The 23,215-nt window shown below is 43.9% G+C and overlaps 1 protein-coding gene across 1 annotated transcript in view; it reads right to left on the minus strand.

Moving 5' to 3' along the window:
• The window catches only part of znf804b (zinc finger protein 804B), a 101,080-nt gene extending 78,067 nt beyond the window's left edge, over positions 1–23,013 (minus strand). Inside the window, exon 1 of the mRNA XM_066715434.1 lies at positions 21,915–23,013. Coding sequence (XP_066571531.1) covers positions 21,915–22,028 — 114 coding nt within the window. The 5' untranslated portion in view covers positions 22,029–23,013. The remainder of the gene's footprint in view (positions 1–21,914) is intronic.
• Positions 23,014–23,215: the final 202 nt, after the last annotated feature.

Genomic DNA, 23,215 nt, shown 5'->3' on the forward strand with positions numbered 1-23,215 from the left:
CAGCACCGATTCTGGAGAGAGAACGTTTGAATGTGGGTGGCAGTTGTGTTTATCTTGCACAGCCTCCCGAAGGTACGACTCAGGGTCTTAAACTTCCACAGAGCTAATTCTTTCTCCACTGCCTACGGAAAACTATCTGTTCGCCAAGTCAAAATGCTCACATTGCAAAGGAATAACTGAATACTAAAGTGTATCCCTCGGACTCACTGTGCATAACGAAACTCCTCTCCGTCTACAGCGCTTACATGACCTTTTGCGAGGTGTGTCACTATCTGATTGCTCGAATGAAGAGGGTTTGGTTTGCCGAAAGTTACAAAGTCACCAGGCAGAGTCTGTGCACCTGTAAAGCCCCCTCAGGGAAATGCATGCTTTGTGGGACTGGTGGCTGAAATTAATATCTGATGTCTGATGCTTGTGTTACAGAGAAGGTAGGTTTGCCCAACAGCACTGTTCTCTAATGATTCATTCACCTCCTGCTCAAGTAAAATATAATCAATCATAGAACAAAAGGGATTAAAAGAACCACAACACATTCACTTTGGGAAATCAAGATGTGTGTATTCATTCAAGTGCAACATTTGGGGATATAAAATAGTCATATTACTCTCTGCTGTAGCTGTGTCTATTAGAAGTGTCCAGTACAGCTGACATAATGTAAAGCTTCAGTCGATGGTTCCTTAACACAGAAGTACTTTCCTTGGTACAGCAATCAAACGATCTTCACGTAAACAACAGCAGCTGAAGACATTTTGTACGTACGTATTCATTCTTGGTATGGAAATGTACTTTCAGAGATCAGGGATCAAAGGCAGCGCTGCCATGCCCGTGTCTGCCCGTGCGACACTGACACACTTACCAGCCGAGGCACGTGCGTGTAGCTGTGGATGTAGATCTTAATTCCTACACCTACTATAAAGAGTTGTCTGTGTTTTTAATAACAACTCTGACAATCCCTCCTTGTGTTTTAGCTTTCCTGTAACCGCCATGAGAGGAATCAGAGCATGCAATCTCTCTCTTTATTCCTCGGCATGGATGCGGTCTTCCCTGAGATTTCATTATCTTTACAGAAACCACTACGAGAAGTGATAAAGATGGTGAGGAAAACTAACACTGAGAGCCAGCAAACTGTGCGACTGAATCGTCTGCAGGGAGGAAGCTGATCTGCTGCTGTTGGGAAGCTGGTGAATATTACAGCTCCGGCAGCAAAGCATGAGCGGGAAACTGTGTCATTAATATTGCATAGATCATCTGATGACATTCAAATAAGTGCTTGACGAGGTTCTTACCCTGATGCAGTAACAGTCAGAGCTGTAGCTAAGAGAGGGGCATCTTACACACAGTGTTGGTCACTTTTCACATCGCCGAGCTTCAGGCCAGAGCTGTCAACAGAGATGGTAAATGCTTTTGTTCTTGGTTGTTTTGTTCCTGACTCCCACCTCCAACAAGAGACACTTTATTTTACGAGCGCAGTCTCCGACCTGTTGTACCAGGAGTGGCCTTTGCTGGCTGTGAGTTATGATGATTGCCACGGCCGCGGCGCGGAGACGGTTCACTCTGCCGTTATGGAGCAACAAGATTTCTCAGTCTGGGATTTGAACGCGTGGGCCGCCAGCATGAGTCCGAGTTCAAAGAGGTCGACCTGCTGTGAGGCAGAGATGATCCATTTCCCATGACATCTCTCAGATAAACTCCATGTGTCTCCTTGCCTATTTGGGATCTACACAAGCACAAAAAGACCTACCCAGGAACCGTTCCCCAGTGTGTCACTGTGTTTGGGTGTTCCTTGACACCAGAGAACATGGCAATACGATTCAGAGTTTCCTTGTTACGAAAATGTAGTGAGGCAGTTACAGTTTGAAAGGTTGTAAGGCACGGGAACATGAACCTACTGTGCGACTAAAACCAGAAGGTTACATATAACATATAACTCCCAAACTGTTTAATCAACAAACATGAGGAGCCAGGAGGTTCGGTCAGACGGTAATGAGGATCTTGCTAGCTTAAGATGTAGAAAGTACAGCCCATTGATCACCTCAACTAAAGACTACTGTGCTGCATCGGCTCTGAAAAATATGTGACCACAGATGTGTTTACCTCTGAACTCACACAGTGCCCTGGGATCTCACAGGCCAGAGATGACAAAAGCAGGTCCCTCTGCAAAGGACAAGAACAATCACACAAAAAAACAACACCAGGCCCATCCTCAGTATAAAAAGGAAACTTGATATATCGCCATGTTTCCTTATCGTGAGTAAATAAAAGGCTGAGGCTCCGACTCCGTATGAGATAACACCCTCAGATCACAGCATCGTTGTTTCCACAGGAAGAAAGATGACAGCAGATGAATGCACGGCCCCCGACAAGATATATTCAATTACTTTCTCTTTCTTTGCAAATCAGGCCACTCAGTCAACAGCACGGCACACTAGCGCTGCTGAATTATTGAGAAAGATATCTACATCCGCGGCACACATCTGTGCGCACAGCCAGCCACGACGTTTCAAACGCACCGCGCCGCGATCGGGTTCCCAGACCCGCCGGAGTGCGACGCTCCCCGCAAAACGTTAGCAAATAACATAATTAAGGCAGAACAGCGGGACAGGGAAGAGAGCAGTTTAATTCCCGAAATAATCTCTTTAGCATTCGCGGGGGCCTCTGCTTTTTTTGTTTCATGCGCGGTTCAATCTGTTTGATCTCGCACAAAATTGCAGGGACACATTGTGGGATAAGAGCCGGTCTGCGCCTCGATTCGGAGAGGGGTTTTATAATGAGGGATCACAGAAAGATATTCCTGAGCCACTGCCGGCGCGGCGCAAGAGTCCTGCAATTTCCCACCGAGATTGTTTTTTTCATTGCACAGCAGTCAGCTGGATGGTAATACAAACACGGTTTTCATTTCTGCCCCACTGTTCAGACACGAGGCGCGGAGAATACCTGTAGTCTGGTTAACCGTGCGCCCCCCCCCCCCAATGAAAGATAAAAGTAATGTAATTTCTGTTCACATCGCATCAAAGGACAGCTCTGAACAGAAAGCGATACAGGGATGCTGAACAATTCTTCAAGCTGTGGTTTGAGGGAATATAGTGGGGGGGGGGACTTGCACAGCATCTGAAACACAAGTCTTGTGGGTCATTAATTAAACATGCTCACTAGGCTGCTTACTATACACTTGCTTTTAATTCAAGATTTCAATCCAAAGGAAACAATGTAAATGAATTCCCTGGTTCTTCTAAAAATGTGTTACTCCATCAAACGTTATTCTGAGCTGGAAATGAGGAGAGAGAAACGAAGGGAGCTCAAATCATGACAGAAAAAGAAACAGACGACAGAAAAACACACAAAAATAATGAAATTAACAATTTTCTGTTTTTTAATCTTCACTTCCTGTGCTGCAGTTGCCCCGGGTCAAAAACTCCTATTGGCGTCGGAGGAGATGCAAAGAAATGTGCCCCGTAACCAAATAAGATCCTGCAGAACAAACCCGGTTATTCTCCCACCCCGTCGGATCGCACAGGCATCTGCAGATGGAAAGTGTGTAATTTATGAGTCGTAATAAAAGTAAAGATGTATTGATATACTGTACTGTGGATTTATCGCCCGGAGCAGTAGCCAGCCCACAACCCCGGCATGAATCTTATCTTTTAATCAATGCAGAGTAATCTTTATGGCCTTCACTAACGCAGAACGCTACAGTGTTTCGTTCACTTCCCTCTTCTTTTTCTTCCCCGTCGTCTCTGTGTTAAGTGCCCTTCAGGTGCGGTTTGGGTAAATAAGCAGCTAAAAAGGTAGCTTTCCTTGAGAGACCATTAAGCAGAACCTAAAGTACTTATTCAAGCATAAAAATGGCAACAGCTTACGTACAAGAAATTGGGACAAATACGGGAATTAGGGGACTGCATGGCACCACAGAGCAGATGTTAAAGGGCGGGTGACACAAATACACAGATTCGGAAAGCGAAGCCACACACCAGCGCTGAGGGAACAGGGGTATCTTTATGGAGATCTGCTGTCCTGTCCTCCCCACTGCCCTGCCCAGTGGGGCGGTCCTCATAAACATCATGCACGTGACAGATGCATCAAGATATGTATTAGATTAACTGGTTCAATCCCGTCTCGCAGCAACCAAGTCAAGGTTAAGATCAGTTACAAATCAGCTCAGGGGACCAGCAGCAATCCCTGCTCTAGGAAAGAACAAGATAGATGAATAATCACATGCACACACATGCTTACACAGGTAGATATCCTGTCAACTAATGGGAGGTTGGGGGCAAAAGTTCTGATTTGAACCGAGAAAACTACATTTGTCCTCAGACGGATAAACTGAGACCGGACACAGGCTGACATCCAGCGACTGAGCCCGTCCATTTTTGTGATCTCTTCTGTCGTCTGAACAACAGTCTCTGCTGAACTAGAAAACTAGGAAAGCCCCCCGTCTGTCCGTCCGTCCGTCCCCGCCTCTCCCCAGTCCTACTCTCAACCCTGTTTCTTGTGGGTCTTGTGGGTTTCTGCTGCCATAGTTAGAGGAACAGGCTCGCTGCTCCCGCTGCCCCACAGAATATATCATCGTTACCTCGACTGGCGAGCTGACACCTTCCCCGTTGAATGGACGGTCACATTTTTCAAATAAATTGCCTATTAAAGCTGAAGTGTTTTGTGATTTGTCCCCCCTCTCATCTACATTTCGATCCCCAGGTCCTGCCGCTGTGATGCTTATTGCCGTATGAATCAAATTCTCGCCCAAAGTACAGTCTTCACACACACACACACACTGGCACACTTTCATTGCACAAGTAACCATATTCAATTTCTATTAGAATGACAATTATTTTTTAAGTATTCAGCACAAAAGTGTGAAAAGCCCCATAACAGAGACATTTATAAACTCCTGATCAAGATATATATTGTAATCTTAGTTTATCACTCCTTTATAAATAAATATGTATTATATTTGAGAAAAGAAGTATAAACTCAAATAATACATTATTTATTCCTCCTGGATATTTAGTTAAAGTTTTGTGTTGCCGTCAGACAGATTTGTGTGAGCGAGGGTTCGACAGAGAGATAGTGGTTTGGTAGCTAAGAACTACATTTTATCCTTTCTGTTTTAAAAACAAATATGGATATTATCTTTCGTCATCTCATCTCACTCTTCCCAACGCTGTGGCTTCCTACCTGTCACTGTCACATCCTCTCCTCTTATTTAATGGCCTTTACATTTTAAAGCACAGAAGAAAATTGTTTGAACACTTTCTGGTGCCCTTAATTTAATGTGCTTGACATTCTATAATAAATTAGGCCTGTAATTAGGAGGTAATTAATGTTCTAATAATTGTTTAATGCCCTCCCATTAACCTTTGACAGGCAGATTACGGAAATCACGAGCGTGAAGAAGAAGCAGTTCAAGGTTTTAGTGAAAACGTTTTTCCTCCCTTCATATCATGGGGCTGTGCATTACAATACGTTTAATAACACATGACGCTTGGCAGATGACAAAACGTGAGTCTAACACACTCTGGTATTTACCAATTAATTTGGCTGAATAAATATGGTTTAATAAGGCTTATAAGACTGGGATACTGTGTGCAGTTCTGGGCTCCAAGATATCGCTGCTCTAGAGGCAGTTCAGAGGAGAGCAACCAGACTTATTCCAGGTCTGAAGGGAAAGTCCTACTGAGAGACTGAGGGAACTGAACCTTTTCACCCTGGAACAGAAGAGACTACGTGGGGACTTGATCCAAGTCTTCAAAATCATGAAGGGCATCGACCACATCAAACCAGAGGAGCTTTTCCAGATCAGCAGGGACACACGCACCCGGGGACACAAATGGAAATTGGGCTTCAAGGCATTCAAGACAGAAAACAGGAGACACTTCTTCACACAGAGAGTCACAATCTGAACAAACTCCCCAGCGATGTGGTTGAAACTGAAAATTTGGGAACATTTAAAAATAGACTGGATAGGATCCTTGGATCACTTAGTTATTAATGGACACCAAACGAGCACAATGGGGCGAATGGCCTCCTCTCGATTGGACACTTTCTTATAAGCTTTGGGTATTTATCAGGAATATCATTTTGAAGTGCACAAAGCACCCAGGTAAGGGGTAAAAAAGACAGAGGGTCCCTCAGGTTATGTCTGCAAATCTATAGATATCTAATAATGTCATTGTGATGTGAAACGTCAGGATGAGGTGCAGAAGAACAATCACAAAGTATACCGAATGCAAAAAGCAGACGATGCTTGTGTACACCAGCACAACATAAACAAAATACTCTTCACTATCCAAACACAGACGAACTTAAAGAAACAATAAAAGCTGACAGAATTTGTTTCCATATCCACAAAACCCTTCGCAAAGCTAGGAATATACTGTGTGGTAGTGCCTGTCAGCCTTTCTGTCTTTCTGTTTTTTGGTAGTTTTATTCCCACCCTGCTTATTAAAATGTTATCTTCACAAACAACCCCGTCTCATTCCCTAAACCAGGAGGATGGTGCGGAGACGCCTTGAAGCATGAATCAGAAACGGTCTATCTTGTTTGTAGATCGTGTCTTTGGCAGTTAATAAAAGATAATTTCATTGGCTTTCAATCATCGCCACATATTCAGTAAATCAGACCACTGATTAGCCGAGCGGCTGGTTTGAAATACTGGAATGCAATTACGAGCCTCGATCACGGATTGTTCAATTCTCATTAACTTAAATCAAAACAGAATCCGCTAAGCCCTCTCTCTCCCAGCCGGGCTCCAGATCATTAGGCGAAAAGGGAGAGAAAAAAATGTTATTCAGCAGATGAGTGAGGCGGCAGCTCATTTGTAAAGCAGGAAACCCAGTTCTGTATTGTCTGAGAGCGTGTGAGATGGGGGATCTGTTGTCTGCACTTATTCAGCTGTTTCAGGACAATGAAAAATAATATAAGAAGAAGAACCAGCAGCACTTTCTAACCCGCAGCATTCAGAAGAAAAGGTGGGTTTGAAAAAAGAATCAAGAGTTTGAACCTTCATGCAGTATCCATAACCAAATACACTTTGATGACCATAGTTGGATAAGCTGAGCATGGTCTACGGTTAACAAACACTACACTGGTACAGGAGAGACCAGGGCAAGCTACGGTGATGGTAGGAGTTGGACATGAAGCTGACCAACTCTTTGGGATGCAAGAAAGAGAAGAAATGTAATGAACTCGTTCCTCTCTCTTGTGTTTGTGTTCCAATATCCACTCTTATTGTTGTTGTTGTTGCCATTGTGGACTTAAAGGAGAAAAGCAGACTGACAACAGCAGATATGCATTATTATCTGTGGGACGGTAAGACTTTTATCATCTTCTCTCGACCCTTTTGTTTAGAGGAAGAAGGCCGCCTCCCTGCACACAGCTGGGAGAAGAACAGGACGCTGATTACAACCCCAGATCGGTACGAGAGAGAGCGGCCCACGTACAGCCGCACAATACACATCATTACACAGGGCGGGGCGCGCTGCTGTCCCCTGAATGAGTAAGTCCTTAATAGCCCAGCCGAAGACACCCTGCTTTCAGCTTTCAATAGCTCTCTTTCTTTCTTTCTCTCATTGTTTCGTTGGGTGTGTTAGTAATACATGTACAGATATATATTTTGAGTGGGTATCCTACCCACATAATTGCAGCTGCAGAAAAAACACTTGTATCCCACTGCTTACACATTCATTACACTTCAATCTGCCTCACAAAACAATACATATGGCGACTCGTGGTCTGCGCCTTGGCTTCAGTCCCAATCACAGAAGGCAACAAATCATGGAAATCCAGGTCTTTAGAAGAGAAGAGCACAGAATAACATGCCAACAGCATTTTCCCGTCGAGAAGCTCGGTCCCCGTGGTCTCTGGTAAAGTCAGAGATCATGGTACATGCGTGTATAATGTCCACGAAGAGACATATATTTGGGTTTCGAGAGGGAAATCCCCCCGGTGAACACATTAGCAGTTTAATCAAGATAGCTCGCCCACTGGAGACTTTCTGATGCAAAGGGGTGTTGTTTTTCCCTCTCAAGAGATGCACCTTAGTCAGTGAGTAAGGAAGGCGTTTACAGCAGAACTCGCCCCTCTTGTATTTCTCCACTCTGTTAATTTAACCACAGTCCCATTAATGAATAATTGATTACAATAATAAATGGAACCGAATCGCAGTCAGGAATGTCACCCTCAGAATCCAAATACCAGAAAAACCTGCGGAAAAAGCCAAGCTCGCGTTCTAAATTTAAACCGCTATATACGCTGAGCCCAAATGTAAACTTTATTTATTATCACACACACACGTGGGCCATTCATTATTTTTGCATACATCTGCAAGTCTTATATCCACAGCAGTTATGGGCAATGTTTAAATGATTCAGATATAACTCACCTGCATCTTTTCACAGCTCAAGAACAGTCCAGTTTAAAGAATGTCTCCGTGTTCTTAATTAAACACAATTTACCAACGAAAACAGGGGATTTAATTGGTTTTCCTTTAAGGCAATAGATTCTTAGCATAATAAATTCAATTTGAAGAAAATATAGACTTTAAATGCGTTTTAGATGCTTATTATATTACAATACTTTGTAGTCGCAATAAACACTCATTAGCATACAGATGTTCATTTATGAATCACACAGTTTTATTCTCCACATAATGGGGATCCATTCAGACTGTACTCACACAGTAAGTATGTCTTCACTTCGGATAATAAAACCGGGAGAGACGGCACCTTTCCCCACATTATCTTTTTTATTTCTTGTAAAACATTAGCATTTTGCATAAATCCAACGCCCATATATTATCATATCCAAAGTTAGAGAGTAATAAGAACATAAGACAGTGTCCAAACGAGAGGAGGCCATTCGCCCCATCGTGCTCATTTAGTGTCCATTAATAAGTGATCCAAGGATCCTATCCAGTCTTTTTTTGAATCACTGAAAAACCTCTGTCTCGGGGGAGCTGCTGACCTCACTGAGATCTTTGGCTGATGCAGCAACAGACACACAGAGGAGCATCTCTCCTACACAGCCAACCTGCTACTGTCATGTATCACACATGAAACACTGCCTCTTGGATTATACTTATAATACACAATATATTGTCTATGTAGAAGGAGAAGGACAAGTGCATTGTGGTTGCTCTTCATCGCCTCTCTCTGTTTCATGTTGAGAGTGTAGGGGAATCCACCTGGACGTCTCCACTGGTGCACTTCCACCCGGGGGGTTTGTTAGAGGCAGTAGCCATAAGCATTAGGTTTAGAGGTTTAGGGGGGGCAGGTAGGACAGGTCCCTCCCAATGTTGAGAGAACGTTAAATCGTCATCCCCCGATACATAGTCGCATCCCCCCCAGGGCTGATCTCCAGATGTTTGAGTATGTGTGTGTGAGTGTGGATTGTGGGTAAGTGTGTAAGTGTGTGTGCAGTCTGTGTGGAGTGGACGGAGGGAGGGTGTATCTCTTGCCATGTAAACAGGATCTAAATGGACTCTCTTGCCACGATCAGTGCTCTTCAGCTGGCCGGGGATGCTGTCGATCTGCCAGAGTAAATACTGTTTTATTGGGAAAGTATTTTACATTTCAATAATAAAAACATTCAAACAAATTTTAATACTTATGATTTAAAATTTGTTAAAATCAATATTCTAAAACCATCTGCCCGAGTATCTGATGTTTGCCATCCCACCTGTGAGACACAACAGGGGCCCGCCTCACCACGGAGCGCACCGCCCTGCCGAGACACACTGCCTCACAGACACGAGACGGACGCGCTGGACTTGGGGTCTTAGTAGACCTGACCTCACCTAATGCAGGATTTGAATTAGTGAGGAAAAGGTCAAGAAAGGGCTTCTCTGAGCTTGGGTCCTCATGACATTCACGTGTTCCTGAGCCAGCCGGCTCGCTGTTTAAACATGTCACTCTGAAGTAAGCACTTCTGACTTGTTTATGCATGAGATTAACCTAAACTCACTGTCGCAAACAGGCATTTGCCAGCGCCCCGAGCCATTGCAATCTGAGCCAACGCGTTTAAGAGCATCGTATTATTACTAAGCACCTGCGTCTCATGATCCACAGCATTATTTTTTAAATGTGAATAAGCGGGACGTAATGTATTTTGAGGAGGCATCTGGAGGCAGGCTCTCCGGCAAACAAATAAAGGATTATTCCCATGAGAGAAACTAATTCGGCACTCCATCCAGTCTGCGCAGCAATAGCAATACTTCAGATGTAAAGCAGTGTAATGGAAAAGCAATATTACACACTGACTCGACAAAACTGTTCTGTCACTTCTCTCTCTTCGCTGTTCAAGTCGGCAGACTTCGATAACTCGTAGGGAGGCGTTAACCAAATTAATCCTACATTTAATTTCCACACGTGTAAGTAGAAGCAGGATTGTTTTGAAATAAACAGTAGAGTAACGCTGCCAGTCTGAGCTCTATATCTGAGTTATTATTTAATGGCCGGCTGCACAAAATATAACTTCAATGATGCTTCCCCTTCGATTTCTCCTCAGGTCAGTGGATCTCCACCCTGCTTTTGACCCGCTCTCAATTGCCTAATGGTCCTTTTAACTGATTGTCCACTAAACTAATTGACCTAATCTGAGCTTTTTAACAATTGATAAAGTCCATCTAAGCACATTATTAGATCAATTACGGTTATAATGAAATACCCGAGGGCTTGGACAGTGGAGCGCCAGGTCTGGGGGCCGAGAGCTTCTCCCTTCCATGCTCCTTGAGTGTCGGGACACTGCACAAATTGCCTTGACGCGCTGACATCAATACGCCAGCGACGGGAAGAGCTGATGTGGCTCATCACACCAGCAGCTGAGCTTCCCAGTCTGAGATCTGTGCTACGTCTAGCAACTGGAAACACAAATTCTGACGACTCCCCTGGATTAGCGGCACGTGGCGAACTAAGTCACCGCAATTACAGGCTTCTCTGCGGAGCTGTCAAAGGGTTAATGCCTGACAATTACCCAAAACCCACTTCAAAGACAGACTGGGCTGAGAGGAATTACTCCAGAGCAATTATATCCCCTGGAAGACAGCACTCCTGATGGAGCTGCTCTTACATGAGTGCCACTGCCAGAGAGACATCAAATGTGTATTCACAGGAGACCGGAGGCATCCCCAGAACAACACGCACAGCATCATGTGTGTTAAACTGGAGTCAGCGTTCTGATGGAGAACGCTACCCAAAGGGTGGTACATGGCTCGTTCCCATGGGGACCTCATGAACGCACTAACAGCGCTGCTATTGGCCGTTGTGGGCTGTCACTCAGATGACCCCCCCCCGCTTTAACTAAAGTGTTAATGTGTGACCTCACACTCTCTCTCTCTGATAACCAGGAAGACGAATCTGATGGTAGTTTTTCAGCTCAGCGGGATGTTATTACGCGACACATCCACAGTCACGACATGCGTGATACACCACTATTTGGGAAGATTTATATTTTACATTTTACAAAGTTGCTTATATGATGGATTCGATCTAGAAGAGCGGTGCATCTTACTTACTTATAATAACACATAAAACCGTGATTTTAGATCTAGAGGACCTTTCCTTTCAGCCCCAGCAGAAAGAGGCAGAGATTACTGTATTCATTAGAGCAGGCCGAGTGGTCTAGAGGCAGCTCTGTCAGACAGTGTGTCAGGCGTTCCCCATGATAACGAACAAAGTCCCTTCCCCTCTGGGTAGTATTCTGTCTCTCTGATAACAGGGGTTGCCTGTATGTATCTCTGGAGTAGGGATATGAGCAGTGCTCTATGAGGAGCCACTACAAAGGCAGTGTCTTTGATTGCAGACTCTTTCTGTTCGAACGGTGCCAATCTGTATTAATGAACCACAGCGCATTCGAGATGAAGGACTCGCTTCACAACTCCAAGGCAGAGGCGTCGACGAGGGGATCCCTCCAGTGATGTGTCTGTCTGAGGAGATCCTGCCCTGTGGAGCACCCTGTGTACGGACCCTGCATTCAAACTGAGCAGCAGGTCAGCCTGTCAAGACTGTGCTCCCACTGTGATGCTCGTGGGTCTCAGAGTCTGTGATCACACCTCGATGTCTCATCACCCAAATCACAGACAGACAGCTAGCTTTAAAAAACAGATTAAATGTCATTTTCTTACATTTATTTGGTTTGCTTGTTTGTTTTTTCATTTGAACTGCCGTTGTGTATCTCTATGAGATTAAAGTGTCTGTCCCTGTACCCCCAGTCACCCCCCAGCCCTGTCCAAGTGTCTGGAATACAGTCTTCAAACAGACATCCTCCAGTTTTTGTGAATTATATGTATGTGTCCTTTCTCAGTCAATGCCTCCTTACTTAATCTAGCTCACTGGTAATTAATTTGCCTTTCACTCACTGGAAAAACTTACTCCATTAAATGGTGGAAATTATCCAACAGATGGTCGGTGAATTGTATTAATGAATTCAACCTGGATGGATGGTCTGCCCAGGAAGATTTAGTAATTACAGAGCAATGAGGATCAACATCAGAAACAAAGTCCTGGTGCTGAGTACGGCAGCCAGTTTAATTTCTCCCGAACTCGAATCGCTCACGTAAACAGGCGAGACAAACTCATCAGTAATTTGTACACAATTCCAAAGCCATTTCCCACATGAGCAACTGAATGAAAAAACTTGGCCTCAAACTATGTCATCCCATATCTACAGGGGGTGATAAGCCAGTGGTTTCTGCTCGGGCACATGCCTTCAGTTTTCATTATCCTGCTAAGTTTTCCTCGTGTCTACAGCTCTGGGACAGCGGGGTTTTATACACATCAGATGTGACAATAGGATAAAGGTCATCGCTAATGAGATACACACGAGTCGATCACAATTAACTGGGTTACGTCGAGTTCAGCCAACAGCTCAGCCGACAATGGCTGGAATATAGATTGGATGAAAGAGCGTTCGTTTGATCTGAATCCACCTAAAAAAAGTGATATCCCGAATGTAAGAACACGCTGCTTTTTGGGAATCGTCTTGCCCCCCGTACTCATTAAATCTGTACTTTTATTCCAGTTTGTGAATCTGCTCTAATTTTATTCTGACACATCTTACTTACGACACTCTCATTTACATCTCGTGCATAAATCCCTGTTAATGAGTTTTTTTCTTAATCAAATGCCTTTGGTGTTCTTAAGTGAGTTTTAAATGTTAAAATAGTCTCTATTGCAATCGTGTCTCTCCTTAAATTTTTCAACAAAAAAACTGAGTGAACAAAGAAAATGTTCACGAAATCACAGAAAATATGCCAAGTATTTGAAATGCATAAAAACTACAAAACCCAACAAAAGCTCAACACAGAGATGAACATAATATATTCATCAGAAAAACTGAAATCTTAAAAGTGCTATGAATTAAAGCTATTTAATATATTTATTACACTTTTGTAACAATTATAATCCAACTACTGCCTTATTTTGGCATCTGCTGAGTTTATAGTTTGTATTCATATATTTGGAAAATAAAGTCAATTTCACCCCAATCTTACTGGCAACATTTTGACATTAAATCTATAAATCTATACATTTTCCCTTTGATTAGTAACTATGTTGTGTTTTTCCCTACTTCTATTTTACTGCGTTTAACTCTGTTCTAGGCATAGTAACTATAAATGTACCTTGAGGAAATACAGCCACAGAGACATGATGCCATGATCATACTTCTCCGCATGCAAAGTAAGATTGATCTTAATGTATTCCTCCATTCATTGCAACCTAAGATTTACATTGCATTTCACACCTCTTCACAAATATATGCGTGTCAAACAAGGACGCCCATATTGTTCAGTGCTTCAGTGTGATAAGGACTTGGAGTTTACATGCAGAGGCAATCTGAATTAGACAAGTGAAAGACAGTCATGTGACCGGCTGATGTGTTACTATGTGTCTGCGGGAAATTCCTGCAGAAAAATTTAAACCCCTGGTGCCTTTTCTAGGGGTGAAGGTTTAATGGCTGGGGAGAGCAGGCACTCCTTTTTAACACGTTGTTCTTCCTGGTTGATAAGCAGCAGACGGCAGCTCTGGCAATTATAGAACACAATAGGACGCAGGGCTGTGCGTTGTGCTTCGTGGCTGGGTCAGAGGTTTGATTTGGCCGAGCCCATAACACCCGGACAGCGCCGCCCCTGCGTCTCTCTCGGCCCGCAGCTCATTATAAACCTCCCCTCAGAAAGCTGACACTGGAAATAAACAAATGCGCCCAGCTTTGTTTACTTCAAAGACAACCCAGCTGGACTGATACGCCGAGTTGCACCACCTTTTATCTCCTTCTCTGGGGTTTGAGGAGCAGGAGGCGCGCTGTGGCTCCAAGGATGCGAGAGTCGCTCAGCCGAGAGAGAGAGAGATCTCCTGCCACACGACACACAGATCGGAGAATTACCTCAGCCCTCTGACAACAAATGGTTTACTTTGTGTTGGAATTGTGCATTGTAATATATTTACGAAGGGTAAAATAATAATAAAATAACTGTACACTTGCATTATGTATCATTTTTAATTAAGGCTGAACTACATTGCTACAATATTTCCTTGTCAAGTATCCCTTCACACCCTTCAAAAGATAACTAAAGTCCCTCAACTGAAGAGCAGCAATTCAGAGAAACACAAGGCCACTCCATTTACACACTCAATTCATGAATTCAATCTTGGCGTTGAATGTCTCAAGACCTCTCTGACACCTTGGGACAAAGCACAATACCCATGTAGGTCAGTCAGGGCTCAGTGGGCAGGTTAAACAGAAGGTACAGGTCAGTCATGTTACACCAGCCCGTCGACGTCTCTTTAAATGACTCTGCATCCAATTAAGACGAATAAATATACAATGAGCATCGCCTACAGACATATTATCTTGTGATATACAGTACAGTAGAAAAGACCAAGCGTGTCGTCTGGAGGAAATGCCTGAGACAAAACGAAACAAAGACATTGCTTATGCTCCGTTCTTCCCCTCTCTCCAGCACCGGCATCAATCCTTTAACGCAGGCTGCTTCCTCCGGGTTAAGGCATCCAAGCAGGATTAGGAACATCTCACATTCATTGTCAGTCACCGGGAAACGCAGGCGAACAAAGACAGAGCCGTTTCCACTCGGTTTTCAACTCCTACAAAGGCCCACATTAACTCAAATTAAAGTGAAGTGAGGTATCAGACATAGCAGCCACCGGTACTGCGGCGGTCCTCCGAGAAATAAGTATTCGAGTTAGAATTCTTATCATGCAAAATCGGCCATGATTTAATGAGCAACGCCTCTCAAATTCCTTATTTTATCCGCCATAAAGAACTCCGTAAAAGGTGCGTCGTTATAAATATTTTATGACCAGTTCGCGAATGATGAAAAGTGTCCCGGCTGAGATTCAGCATTCATGAAGAGACTGACAATCATTTTACACAAAGTCCAATTTGAGGTGCACAGATATTTCAAATGATAAATGTTGACACATTAAGTGATGGATTGAGCTGCTGTGATCTCCTATTTTGCAAAGGCCCGGGCTCGGGTTTGAACTCAAATATTCCAAAAGACACAGGGGATGTGCCAACTGACTGGAAGACAGCAAATGTCATACCAATCCACAAGAAAGGGGACAAAACTGAGCCAGGAAATTACAGACCAATCAGTCTCATCTGCATTACATGTAAAATGTTGGAGAAAATGATTAGACAGAAAATATGAAATGAAAACCATATTCCTGGAGATAGTCAACATGGGTTTAGACGAGGCAGATCATGTCTTACTAATCTATTAGAGTTCTTTGAACATGCAACTGCAGCTGTAGATCACATGAAAGCATATGATATGATATACTTATTTTTTCAAAAAGCTTTAGGCATTCAGGGTAATGTAAGTAGATGGATTATGAACTGGTTGATGTATAGGAAACAGAGGGTGTCGATTAGAGGAGTTGCTTCTAACTGGAGTGAGGTTGTTAGTGGAGTTCCACAGGGATCAGTATTAGGGCCTTTGCTTTTTCTAATCTATATTAATGACCTGGACTCTGGGATAGTTGGCAAACTTGTCAAATTTGCAGATGATACTAAAATAGGTGGCTCACCAGATACAATCTCGGCAGGACAGGTTATTCAAAGGGACTTAGATAATATTCAGTTGTTGGCCGACACCTGGTAGATGAAATTCAATGTGGACAAGTGCAAGGTAATACATGCAGGTAAAAAAAATGTCCACTATAATTACACTATGGGAGGAATAGAACTAGATTAAGTAATGCATAAGAAAGACCTAGGAGTCTACGTGGACTCCTCACTTTCTCCATCCAAACAATGTGGGGAAGCAATAAAAAAGGCAAACAGGATGTTAGGGTATATTGTCAAAAGTGTAGAATTGAGAACAAGGGCAGTGATGTTCAGACTGTACAATGCACTAGTTAGAGATCATCTGGATACTGTGGACAGTTCTGGGCTCCACACTTCAAGAAAGATATCGCTGCTCTAGAGGCAGTTCAGAGGAGAGCAACCAGACTTATTCCAGGTCTGAAGGGAATGTCCTACTGAGAGACTGAGGAACTGAACCTTTTCACCCTGGAACAGAGGAGACTACGGGGGGACTTGATCCAAGTCTTCAAAATCATGAAGGACATCAACCACATCAAACCAGAGGAGCTTTTCCAGATCAGCAGGGACACACGCACCCGGGGACACAAATGGAAATTGGGCTTCAAGGCATTCAAGACAGAAAACAGGAGACACTTCTTCACACAGAGAGGCGTCACAATCTGAACAAACTCCCCAGCGATGTGGTTGAAGCATAAACCACTCTCACCTCAATAATACATATATTTATATATTTTACATAGAGAAGGAGTTCTTAATGTTGCACAATAGGAATAAAACCAGGATAGTCTCAGAGTCGGTCTTCCATCTCACTTCTTGTGTGCTTGGACATCCCTTCAGGAAATCACCATCAATGTAGAGACAAAAGAGTCCAGACAACCCAGCTCTGATAACAGGCAGAAGCCAGGATTGGCGTTGAATATTAATCCCCACCTGTTTCTACCTATTAACGTCTGCCTGACAAGTGCGCTGCGCATTCCAGCCGACTTCAGCAAAATGCTACTATTGATAATCATTAATGTCGAGATCACAAGTAAGAAACATTAACCTGCGAGTTGCTGCGGGAGGTTTGAACCATCTGAGCGCCTGTGAGCAGCTTGAAACGTACAGCAGGGGCAGGAAGACACGCTTTATTGAACAGAACAGCCTTATTCTCCTCCAACGGTATCTTTATACTAAATATCAAGGCCAATGAACAGCAGTTTTTTTTTTCTACTGTGAGTTTGATATATCTAAAAATAGCTGAAATCCATTCATAGTTGGGAAACATTTTCTATCTAAGAACACAAACAAAGCAAATAAACAAAAACTTCTTGGTTATTCTAATTTTGGGAGAAACAAAAATGTAAAGTGAATCTTTGAAGTGCAAATGTGTGCCACGTTGTTTTTGATGAATAAATCAGTTCGGGGTGAGAGGTAGTCGAGAGTCTACAGCTCTAGGAGCTACAAAAACAGGATCCCACCCAATCCAAACGAGAGACGGACATTAAGAGTGACTCCGACCTTTAGACGTGGAAACGACAGAGCCAAAAACACACATGTATGTGGGATTCCTTTGTAATTGCAAATTTCTCTCCATAGTTCATGGACTTCCTACAGAATCACTGAAAGTCAGTGGCGTCCGTTGAATTATTTTACCTCTGCAGATGCCTAATAGAGTGAATTTGACCCATCTGTTACTGATGCACTCTCACAGTCGCACATGCTTCCCGTGTGCAGCGAGTGCAAGCTGTGAACACACTGCTAAATGCCAGGGACAAGCAGGCAGAGGGTCAATAATGTTTCTATAAATCTAGGCTTTAATTGGAAACCTCAGGCTTCCCCCAGAATCACCTCTGGGCTCACCTGCAGTCATCTGGCTGTCTTTCAATTACTCTCTTACCGGACAAACTATTATGCTGATGTTCTCACTAACAGTGTTTAATAAACCGCTATCCTGAGAGTATTGTCTCTGTGTTTTTCAAACCTTCAGAAAAATGCAAATGAAGCGGAAAAGGGATGAATTGGCTCAAAGTGAAGATAAAGTATTTTGCACAGTAAATTCTGTATAATTACCGTGGGTTTATGGCCGCGGAGAAACGCCAGCCGTGGCGCTGCCTGCTCTGATCATTCCTGCAAGAGCCACCAGTCGAGAGACCTAATTGTGATTGAAGATCCCGAACAAAGCCCCGAGCTCACAAGACGAGTGCTTCGCAGGCTGACACAATAAAAGTTCTTTAAAAGTGTTAATTGTCAGCACTGGCTATGTATCACACTTTAAATAACTATTTATAGGACATCTAGGAGGACACAAATATTATAACTTGAAAGCTGCACAGAAAAAGGAGTTAACCGTGAGCCGCCGAGGAAAGCACCGTGTAACAGGCAGCTATAATACACATACAGCCCCCTTTCCCAAAAGCCTGTATATGTTTCACAGCTCATTGCCTGATTTGGGTCTGGATTTGCTACATGTAAGACGGGAACACGGAACCCAAAATGTCACTAAACTCCGTCTCACCCACAGCAGTTCAGCGTGAAGCGAACAGCATTACAGCCAGAGCACTGCTATCGACACGAACATAATGAAACCGTTTTCCAAAGCATCTTGGGTAATGTACTACTAAGAGAAGGCACTGCTATTGATTACAACAACCCTTTAACTTAACCGCACAAGAGGAAAAAAAGTCTCTCTCCCCCCAGTCTCTACACAATATCATAAACGTTCCTGGGCTCAGTCCGTGTTCAAATTACAGACTAAGCATTATCCTCTTTGATCTATTTTATAACATGCCAATTACATGGCAAATTCCAATATGCAGCAATAACACAAAACACCTGCCTGTCTAAATATTGATGACTAATAGATGCAGCCGACTGTAATGCAATATTTATTAGCGCTATGACATAAATAATTCCCTGCTTAATACATTGCCTCTGTTCTTGATCTGGGCGTTCAGTGTTTTGAGGTAGAAAGCGCATTTTCCTCTCCCGGTTGACAGTAATTTTTAAAAATAAGCTGTGAAATGTTGCAAGGCATTTATTGCTCGTGTTTTTGATGTCAAGCAATGCAGCCTGACAGGCAATTTCAAAGGGACCTATATTTGGACAAGATTTCAGAATAATTCAATTAGAAAGAATATGCAGTTTTGCACCATGAAAAATGCAAAAGAAACTGATGGAGATTTCTTTTCTAATGTTGCTTCTTTTTAAATTAATGTTTCATATCTCATAATGTGATTTCTTGTGCTGCCACATTTGTAGATACAACTCTTAATCTTATAACAAATCAAACCCTTTGTACGTAGCATTGTGGGGTGCCACTGCAGTCAAACCTAATAAAATCACAGAAGCCGCTCCGTGCGATTTAAAAAATGAAATAAAGTCAATGTAGTTGGCCTCGTGTCAAATAGCATAAACACAGAGTGGGATAATGAAAGTCTGTCGGCGCACTTTCAATCCTTGAAACAAAAAGGGATACTCAGGATACAGAGCCCTCAGCAAAATGTCTACCCATGAAAAAACAATACCAGGTCTTCTGTCCCTGAACCCCAATGCTCCCCAACTCCACTCCTGCCCCAACAAACAAATAAATAAGGAGAGTAAATGATGAAAAGAAAAAATATTTTAACAGCTGGCACAAAAAATGAATGGGCAGCCCTTTCCCTTTCAAACAGTTTCAGTAATTAAATAATTGATTGATTAATTGATTAATAAATTAATTAATCCAGGTGGACGTTCCAGTGTGAGTTACAGGAGGACATTCACAGTAAGAGCAGCCTAAAGCACATCTCGAGAGCAGAGAGAGATCCTCACTGCCCCCTCCGAAACAGGGACACGGGCCGCTGTGTGAAGTGCCGGCCTAAATGCAGCTGTTCTTGACCCTGACTTGCGTGTGAATAACTAAAGGACAGATAAAGCTGTGTGTGGTCCAGGAGAAACACGGGGGTGGAGAGATGGATGAATGGACGGACAGACTTGTTTAATTGTTCAGCAATTTCCAATACAGACCAATGACTTCCCATTCTTAGTATCACAGCCGTATGTGCGTCGAAGACAATACAAACACTGATCACTATGAATCGACAGTCAAAGGAACGTATCGAATTAGAACACAGCTGTCAGAAAGCACATTGGGGAAAAGTGATAGAGGCAGCACTGCCAATCAAAGAGCTTTGTCATGTAATCAGCTGTGGAAGTTTATAAGAGTTTATAACTGAGACAAAACCAGCCTGAGAGGGTCTGCAATCGGTCTCAGGACATCCTGCAGCAGTGTGCCAGGTTCGGCTGTGCTGTAGCTGTATTGTCGTTTTTGTGTTTTGATTTGGATGAGTTTATTACTCAAAATGTTTTAGTTCACACTACTACACCTTGGCATTTAGAGACAAACAGAGAGAGAGAAACCCATACGGCTTGTAACATGTTCTAGGATACAAAATGTGACATTAATTCTGCAAGCTCAATTGACATTTGTCGTGTGTATCACTGATCTATAATTACAGTAATATGCTATGCTTTTAACTGCCTAGACCTACACAAGAAAGACTGACAATCAGGGAAATCCTCAATGGCTTCTTTATTTTTTAAATAGTTTTGAAAGTGAACACAGCACAAATCAGTGTATCTGCATTAAAAGCATATATTTATTGAATTTATCATTGATACATATTTTAATATATAGATATTTTGAGTCACCTAATTAGTCATTCTCCAGTACAGCCTTAAAACTCTAGACACTTTCAGGTGAAAATTGAAAATATTTATTTCCCCTGCAGTCAGATATTGGGCATAGTGTATCACTCCTTCCCGAAGAGCTTCAAATGTCAGAAAGCAAAAGCACCAATGAACTACTTATTTCAGACCATTAAACACGATGTTATCAATCAAACAGCACAGAATTCCATTTCAAATAATTAAGTTAAATAAATACTACAAAGGAACCCAATTTGCACAAGTCTTGCTCACAGAACCATGACATTTGATAAAGGTGTTTAAAATGTTCAACAGTGTTGCCAATTGTGGAAGCATATACAAATTCATATTGTATTTCATGCTCAGTGAACACAAAGCATTTCAAATATAGAATTATGCAACTATGGATATTAAATAATAAATAAGACGGCGCTCGGCAGTCTTGAGAGCTGCTACTGATAGTGCTTTTCAGCCAGGAAACTAGTCTGATATTATGAGCACCCACAGTCCTCAAATCGAAACATATGTGCTTCATTACTTCATCCCCGCATTATTAATACTGCCCCCCAGCTCAGTGGCTCTGAAGACAGAAGATAATTACACCTTGCCCTTTCTGTCAATCTACCACATCTCCATCACTTCTCCGAGAATGAGAGCAGGGTGCTTTGGCACCGTACAACAGCTGAGGAAAGCAGATCTGTCTTTTTGAATATGCCTGTTTTAGCGTTTCCATCTCTGGTGCAACTGTCTCCGCTGGTCTCGGCATGTCACACAGGAATGCAGACAATAAGTGGAAAAGTATACATACACACATGTTATATAATGTCATATATGTATGTATATTGGGCACTGTTCTTTTTGCATCAGAAGTTAAAACAACACTTCAGACTCAAGACTGCCAGGCAGTTTTTAAATGCATGGTCAGACTGGAGAGGATTTACACTCGACTTAATCTAACATCAATCTGCCCTTAGTGTGCCTTCCGACCACCGACTGCTGAGTTACAGAATAAAGTACCAGACGCTGAATGAAGCGCCTGCATACGGACTGTTTCAATGTGTGTGCGTGTGTGTTGTGTGTGCGTGTACATACATAGCATGCGAGTAACAAAGACAACAACAATTCCCATCCAAACGCACACACGCATGCAGCGATCGTGCTGTCGAGAAGAATCCAGGGTACATTACCGGTGACTCGCTGCCGGGGGTCTTGCAGAGGGGACCCCTGAAAACTCCCTTAATGCTTCGGAAATGGCCATTGCTGAGGTGTGTGGAGCTGATGACAAGGTAATAGCACGCCATACGGTCCGCTGGTTCCCATAAGAAGGGTCACTCACCGCCCGGGGGGGGACGTACAGGCAGCTGGTGGACAGCAGCGTGGGCATCAAGCCTGGCGAGGGACACCTGATCCGCAGCCCTGCGCTTCTCCGAGGGGCACCTGGCCGCCGACACTGCTGGACATTGTGCGCCCGCTAATACGGTCCGGCGACACCGTCCCTGCACTGCTCCGCGGGGTTCAAAAATAACATGCAAATCGCGCGTTGCCTCCAGCCGGGGAACGGCAGACCCCCACTCTCCCCACGCACGATGCTCTGCCACACAACGCAACAAAAACACAACCACACACTACAATTCACTGGGGTCCTGGGAGGTATTTCGTCTCTTCTTTTCAGCCTGTGAGGCAGGTGGGCAGGCAAGAACGTATGCTTATGACATGATCACACATGTGTCATATTTAAAGCGCAGGTAAATCCAGCCGTGGCACGATGGATTATTGATTATTCTCCAAATAACTACCTGGCCCCGTGCAGGCTCAATCTCAACGCCAAAGCCTTTCAAACAAGCGCTTCCAAGCCGTGCAACTACCCTGATGATCATTCCCCGGCTGGCGCCTCCTTCCTCCCGAGTTGGTGGAAGCTGCAGCTCCGGCGCGCATGGTCCGGTCCGCACTTTCACGGGCTGCGGAGGAGCGTCTTTACGGGCGCGTTGGCTCAGATCGGGACTCTGTCAGCCGGTAGCCTGGGGTGCCCTGCTCTCCTCTCTTCTCCCCTGCGCACCTGCCACCCTGGGGTGCCCTGCTCTCCCCCAGCCTCCTCAGCGCACCTGCCGCTCCTGTGCGATGGCTCTTTTTTCTCTGTCTTCGGTCCCAGCTCCGGCAGCCGCTGCGTGCTCAAGTCAAAAGCATCCTCCTCAACTCTCCGTGGGATGTGCAAGAGTGATCAATCCAGCCTCCAACGGGGTAGGAGAGAAAGCCCAGGCAGCAGGAATAACACTTTATCACAGCGACCCCTCCTCCCCTCCCCTCGGCCGCCCCCCAGCCCGCTGGCTCTGCGCGGTGCCGGCGCCCGGCTCAGCCCTCCGCCTCGCTGGGAGCAGGACCGCTAGGGGGCGGGCTGCGAGAAACAAAGTGCCAGAGAAGGGTTTGTGCTCCTCGGTGAGACGAGCCGCTCGGCCGGCATGGAGACGGGGCTTTGTGTTATTTACTGCCC

This window comes from Amia ocellicauda, chromosome 10 (assembly GCF_036373705.1).
Source record: "Amia ocellicauda isolate fAmiCal2 chromosome 10, fAmiCal2.hap1, whole genome shotgun sequence".
Taxonomy (NCBI): domain Eukaryota; kingdom Metazoa; phylum Chordata; class Actinopteri; order Amiiformes; family Amiidae; genus Amia; species Amia ocellicauda.